Here is a 7136-nt window from a genome sequence, read left to right as displayed (position 1 = left end):
TACCATATTCAACCTTCACAGTGTCATAAAATACCGGTTAATACCACCTCTTGCACGGCCGTATTTTCTTGGTGTTAGTGCCCTACTTGCAATTGCTCTAACATGGGTGACTTCAACGCCGAACGGCACAAAAATGGAAAACTTTGGCGAATTATCGCGACGTTTAGAATCGAGTTTAAAATCGAATAATTGCCACCAAATTTTATTAAAAAGATGAAATAATGGGAATCCGATCGAGGAGAGACAATCTGAGAAAAAAAGTGAAAAGTGAAACACCCTAATGCTTATGACTAACTCTAGCAAGTTTTAGCCAAATATCTTAAAAAATGGCCAAGTTATACGCAATATTGCAAAAATTCACAATTATTATTTTTTCAAATCAATTTTTCAGTACGTATGTGACATTGTACACCAATATAAATAGCACCATCGTGTTCCTGAGCTCAAACTGCATCCAAAAGACACTTCTGTAATTGAAAAATTGTAACTTCAAAATTTGACCTTTTTTACCTGAAAGTGCTTACCGAAGAGAGATGCTTACCGAAGAGATAGGAGTAGGAGGCATGGGAGCGGATGGCTCATGAGGGTTGCCTCCTCTCATTGTTAGTTAGCATGTACTTGTCGAATCTTCTCTTGAATTGATTGACATTCTCACTTTGTATGACGGTTTCAGGCAGGCAGTTCCACTTGTCGACAACTCTAGATGGGAAGAACTCGTTACGTTTTTGTGTTCTGTGTCTTGGCTTAATTAGCTTCATACTGTGTCCCCTTGTTCCTTGCTGTCCATGATCCAGGACCAGAAATGCACAGTCTGTTTTGATTCGGTCAAAGCCTTTGAGTATTTTGAATGTTTGAATCATGTCGCCTCTAGTTCTTCTCTTTTCCAGTGTGGTTAAGCCAAGTCTTTGGAGCCTCTCTTCGTATGGCAGATGAGACAGTGATGAGACAAGTTTTGTGGCCCTCCTTTGCACCTTCTCCAGCTTCATGATATCTTTCTTGAGGTAGGGGGACCATGCTTGAATTGCAAATTCCATCCGTGGTCTTACAAGTGCCTTGTATAGCGGCAGGAGGGTTTCTTCACTGAGACATGTTAGGGTGTTCTTGATACGGCCTAGCATAGAGTTTGCTGCTGCTGCTGCTCTGGCGACTTGCATGGCAGGTTTCAGGTCAGTGGTTATTAGTACCCCAAGGTCTTTTTCTTGCTCCGAGTGTGCCAGTTGGGCTCCTCCCATTTTGTATGAGTATTTGGGATTCCTTTTGCCTATGTTCAGTACAGTACATTTCTTCTCATTAAATTTAAGAAGCCACCTGTTGCTCCACTCCTGTAGCTTGTCGAGATCTGCTTGCAGTCGCTGCCTGTCTTCTGGACACTTGATGCGTCGAAAGATCTTTGCATCGTCTGCAAAGAGCTTCCCTCCTGACTGGAGTCCATCCAGCAGATTATTTATATAGATGAGGAACAAAGTCGGTCCCAAAACACTGCCTTGGGGCACGCCACTCCTGACCTTCCTCCAGCTAGATCGTGTTCCTTTAATGCATACCCGTTGCTCACGGTTTGTTAGAAAAGATCGAATCCAGTGTGCTAGTGGGCCCTCAATGCCAGCTGCCCAGAGCTTCGCAAGAAGATGGTCGTGCGGTACTGAGTCAAATGCTTTGGCACAGTCTAAATACACGGAGTCAACGCTGTCTCCATCATCCATCGCATTCTCTAGCTCACACAGATACTCCAAGAGCTGTGTTAAACACGACATCCCAGATCGGAAGCCATGCTGATGAATAATGACCTGACCTAAGCTAAATTCGACTCAAAATGACCTCGAATGACACAGGCAACATCAAATTCGAAATCTATGGCCTAAATGGACCATAAAACATGTGTCACGTGACCGACGCATGATATAATATTTCCGTGACCTGTGATGACCTGACCCTGACCTGAAAATCAAAGTACAAGTTTGGTACCCTCAGGGTATCTAGAGCATCTGTTCACGAGTGTGTAAACCAAAAATTAGCCTGATCTGACTTGTAAAACGGCGGCCAGAGCCCAAAATGTGAACAAGCCAAAATGCTAATAATTTTTACTTTGACCTGACCTGTGACGTCATCGGTGACCTGGAAGTCAATGAAATTAGGTTTCGCTCGACAGTTTTTCCGGGGCTATCAGACGCCGCTTGAATTTTGACGATCGTCCTATTAGTTTCGGAGTTAGGAGGGGGCTATGGAGAGCCCCCCCCCCCCCAGTAGGGCGTGTTATACGCAGACCCCAGTGGGGCGCGGGTTAATTAATCGCATTGGGGATATACGGAGTAGGAGTCAGAGCCATAGCCGGAGCCGGAGCCGCTGGAGCCGGACCATTTTACTCGGAGCTGGAGCAGGAGCCGCCATGACATTTCACCCGGAGCCGGAGCCGGAGCCGGAACCCATTTTTTTCTCCGGAGCCGGAGCCGGAGCTGGAGCCGTCTGAAATTTCTACGGCTCCGCATCCCTATTTCGTAATTATGTGTGATCGGTGATGTATTTTATTTCCATGACTTTACCTGTTATTGGGAAATTTATTGGTCATAATCGCATATAAACAAGCAAACAATTAAACAAAGCAGCATTACCGAGAGAAATGCATTTAGAAAACAAATATCCCGTAACAAAAATGCATGAAGTGAGGATTGTATGTCATTACTTTCAATAGCTCAAGTAGATAGCGGTATATTTTGCAAACCCTTTTTGTCAGGATACCTTACCCGTTCAAAACAGGCACTCTTATTGAGAGCCAAGCCAGCAACAAAAAAAAAAAAACATTTACGTTGTTCCAATGCATTTGTCAATAGCCGTTTACAGGCTTAACCCGCACCGCGACTTCCGCGCCGGGCCGGGTGGGTGGGGGTTGGGGGGTGGGGGGTGTCTGAACACCCCCATCTAACTCGGCTCCTGGGCCATGTAGCGACACGCGGTAAGCGGCATTCGAAAGAGTGTCGAAAATAATGACGGAAACATTGCAGTCATTTTTTGGTCAGGTCAAAGGTCAGGTCGTCAGAGGTCATCAAAGGTCAAATTTAATTTAGTCAATTACAACAATTTTGGAAAGTGCCAACGGCTAACTCCGGAACCAATAGAGCTACAGGGCCGCGGAAAAGCGCATTCGATAGCCCTTTTTACAGACCTTTCTGAATATAGATCTCAGATTTGACCTCAGGTCAACGGTTTAGCCTCTAGAGGGCAAAAATGGTAAAAATAGCAGTTTTCCCGAATGTGGTTTTTGGTCAACAACTTTTACCTCAAGAGAGCCACGACCTTACTTTTGGCTCATCGTGTTCCTCCCGTCGAGACGCGTCGAATGAACCATTTGCTGACCTTGAAAGGTCATTTTGAAAATTTGACCTCAGGTCAAGGTCATGACCTGACTGGAAAGGGTCATGTTGCATATCAGTCGATCCGTATCGTCGAGCTGAATACATCTAACGTGTTTTCATCACTCTAGCACGTCTTTATCAAAAGTTATAGCCAAACAACTGCTGGTGACCGTTCATGACCTGAGATGACCTCAGGGGCACACAGAAGGGTTACAGGTGCATTTTTTCCGATTCAGTGTGTCATGTTTACCTATGAACCGAATTTTGAGAGGGTTTTGAACATCATTCGTCCAAAAGAGGCGCATTTCAATTCTCTCCCATTGACTTATAATGGAGAGGTCGCAAAATTGACCTGACCTTAGGTCACCGATATCAAAATTCCGATATATACATTTTGTACATGCTGTTACTTTCATCAATCGCTGAAAGTTTCAAGGTGATCATTCAGTCGGTGTAGCTATGACGGCTGTGACGAGGATTGAAACTTTTTCTGAGGTGAGGTCACTTGACCTGACCTGGTGACCTAACCTTGAGAGCCCTGGATCAGGAATTTTTACAACAAGTGCGTAAAAGTTGCATTAACAGGTGTGCCAAAAACAGCGGCGGCCGCCGTTTTTAACCCGCGCGGGGCTGGGGTCTCCAGCCGAACGCGCGGGGCTGGGGGGGGGGGTAAATTTTACCCCCCCCCCCCCCTGTTATCTCCCGAACTAATGGTCCGATTTGGAAAATTCAAACGCCAATCGAAAGCTCTCATCACGAACTACTAAAAACATGTACTTAATTTAAAGTTTGAGGTCACGGTCAAGGTCAGGTCAAGGGTACAAATTGCAAGTTTCTACAGTATCGGCCTTGCACCGTAGTTGCCGAAGAATGGAGTCATGGACTGAGACTGATCGCCCAAAACGTGTTATTAGACTACCAAGACAATATTCGTTGCATACATTATCATTCAGAGGTCAAGGTCAAGGTCAGGTCAGGTCAGGTCAGGTCACCAAAAAACAAAATATAGAAAAGGGCATGTGCGACACATGTTTTATGGGTCATTTTACTCATAGAATTCAATAGGCAAACTCAATAAGTGATATGGACCACCTCTGGATGAATTTTAGGTCGAGGTCAGGTCAAGGTCAGGTCAAGTGAGGTCAAATTTTGAAGTTGGTTGTTGTTAAGGCCTAAAAAGGTGTCTATCTGATGCAGTTTTTCACGGCGAATCGAATGGTGCTATTTTTGTTTCCGTACGAGGTCTAGAACTTCCAAAAAAGTCATTTTTCAAAAAAATTGTGTGTCGTGACGTCATAAAATTTTGAATAACTCCCACATTTTTGAACTGATTCTTCTAAAATTTGGTATGTAGGTGCACATAGACCACTTCTCTGACATATATTCCGGTTTTTTCGATAGACTCAAAATTTTGGATTTTATAATGATTTTCCCAAAAAAGTCAGTTTTTTGAAAAAATTTAGGCCAAAATCCAAAATTTTCAAAAAACCGAGATAGCCATTTGATAGACAAAGTATAATTACGCATAACCTTTTTGTTACGTCTTGATTCCTTTAAAAATGAAGATGTTAGCGGCGTTTGAACTTTTGCCGTTTTTGAGGCGAAAATGGCGAACATGACGTCACTAAAACGTCAATTTCTCAAAAATTTTCCGACGGATTTCGCTCAAAGTTTCAGGGAACGTGTCAAATTGATGTAAGAAAAGGTACTGAAAGTTTGGCGGCGCTGCGCGCCGCCGTTTTTGAGATATCGCAAAAATTCGCGAGGGGGGGGGATAAAATTTACCCCCCCCCCCAAGCCCCGCGCGGGTTAAGATATCTGCGAAAACCGCAGGGAGGTGTTCAAACACCCCCGGCCCGGCGCGGGTAAAAAATGACTCGCTTCATTTCTATAAATCGGTCGAGGACGATTATGTTGCATGATATTTATAACAAATTGTATGGTAAATTTGGAAACACGAATAATGCCCTTTCTTCTCACTAGACCAAAAGGTTGACGATGTTATTCAGCGTGATTTGTATACGATTCTTGATAACACATATAAAACAACTTATTATCGTTTCTAAGCCGGAAATGGAAATACACGATTCACGTTTTCTGAACCATTGTTATTGTATTATTGCCTGAATCATATTGATGAACGAACACTACGTTTGTCACCGAGGAATATCTGCTGAGGCATCATCACTGGCAGTTGGTTGAGGACTATTAGTTCCACCACTCACATCTGTTGGTGAGTTTCCCGTGACGGCACCCACAGTCGGCTGTGAGTGTCCAGTGACGACACCTACAGTCGGCTGTGAGTGTCCAGTGTGAGTGTCCCACTCGGCTGTGGGAGGACTCCCACTGACCCCGCCCCCCGCTGTCGGCGGCCCGCCAGTGACCTTACCCACGGTCGTCATCGCCCTGCGTGTGACGTCACCCACCACAGAGAGGGCCGCGCCCGTGACGTCACTGGCTGTCGTCCGATAGCTGCCCGTGACGTCACTCACACTCGACAGCAGGCTGTCTGTGACGTCACTCAGGGTCGACAGGGAGTGTTCGGTAGCCTCTCTCTGTATTGGCAGAGACTGTTCTGTGACGTCACCGACACTCGTCAGCGCCCTCTCGGTGACGTCACTCACCAGAGTCTGCACGGACGCCGTGACGTCACTGGCAGTCGTTATTGAGTCTTCACTGCCGTCACTCGCAATGGACACGGAGCCGGACGTCACGTCACTGGTACTCGATAGAGGACTTCCAGAGACATCACTCTCCTTCGCCACATCACCCATATCTCTCTTGTGAAACGTCATCGCTCGGTTCTCGGCGGTAGAATCCTCATCGCTGGCTCACTCGCAGTAGATGGCGAACACAGAGGCGACGGCTCGCAGCTGCTGGTTGGTGAACTCGGCCCTCATGCAGCGGTCCTTCTCGGCATCCCAGACGCAGCGACTGATGGCCCGCACCGCCTGGCCGCGGCTCTCCGTTACCATCACCTGCGGGACAGACAGACTGGCGGACAGACAGACAGACGGACGGACAGACAGATAGACAGACAGACAGACAGACAGACAGACAGACAGACAGACAGACAGACAGACAGACAGACACAGACAGACGGACAGACGGACAGACGGACAGACGGACAGACAGACAGACAGACACACAGACAGACAGACAGATAGATAGAATGACAGACAGACAGACAGACGGACAGAGGACGGCAGCGCTCAGCGCCGACCACAGTGGGGACCTCAGCGGGGTGGCAAACACCAGTCCAGAATCCTGTCCCTTGCTCTCATGTCGATCCTCCTTCATTCCCTCTGTTCTTACCTGAACGACCAGACGGACTCGTGGTGACACCAGTCCCAGCGTCTCGTCCTTTATTTTCTCCGCGGCGGCCACCGCCAGTCGGCGTGCCTCGTCGGCATCGTAGCTAGGGAGGTTGAGAGAGAGAGAGAGAGAGAGAGAGAGAGGAGAGAGAGAAGAGAGAGAGAGAGAGATAGAGAGGAGAGAGAGAGAGAGAGAGAGAGAGAGAGAGAGAGAGAGAGATAGAGAGAGAGAGAGGAGAGAGAGAGAGAGAGAGAGAGCGAGAGAGAGAGAGAGAGAGAGAGAGAGAGAGAGAGAGAGAGAGAGAGAGAGAGAGAGAGAGAGAGAGAGAGAGAGAGAGATAGAGAGAGAGAGAGAGAGAGAGAGAGAGAGAGAGAGAGAGAGAGAGAGAGAGAGATAGAGAGAGAGAGAGAGAGAGAGAGAGAGAGAGAGAGAGAGAGAGAGAGAGAGAGAGAGAGAGAGAGAGAGAGAGAGAGA

The 7136-nt window shown here is 46.8% G+C and overlaps 1 protein-coding gene across 1 annotated transcript; it reads right to left on the bottom strand.

Moving 5' to 3' along the window:
- Positions 1-5892: 5892 nt before the first annotated feature.
- LOC122374958 (dynein light chain Tctex-type protein 2B-like) lies at positions 5893-6765 on the bottom strand (the record flags this gene model as incomplete). Its single annotated transcript, XM_043354058.1, has 2 exons — positions 5893-6319; positions 6663-6765. Coding segments are annotated over 2 exons (244 nt in total), but the record flags the coding sequence as incomplete, so codon positions are not given.
- Positions 6766-7136: the final 371 nt, after the last annotated feature.

The sequence above is a fragment of the Amphibalanus amphitrite genome, unplaced genomic scaffold (genome assembly GCF_019059575.1).
Source record: "Amphibalanus amphitrite isolate SeventyFive unplaced genomic scaffold, NRLGWU_Aamphi_draft 001747F_arrow, whole genome shotgun sequence".
NCBI classification, from domain to species: Eukaryota; Metazoa; Arthropoda; class Thecostraca; order Balanomorpha; family Balanidae; genus Amphibalanus; species Amphibalanus amphitrite.
The sequence above is the reverse complement of the archived record's forward strand: the minus strand, read 5'-3'. Positions and strand labels throughout refer to the sequence as shown.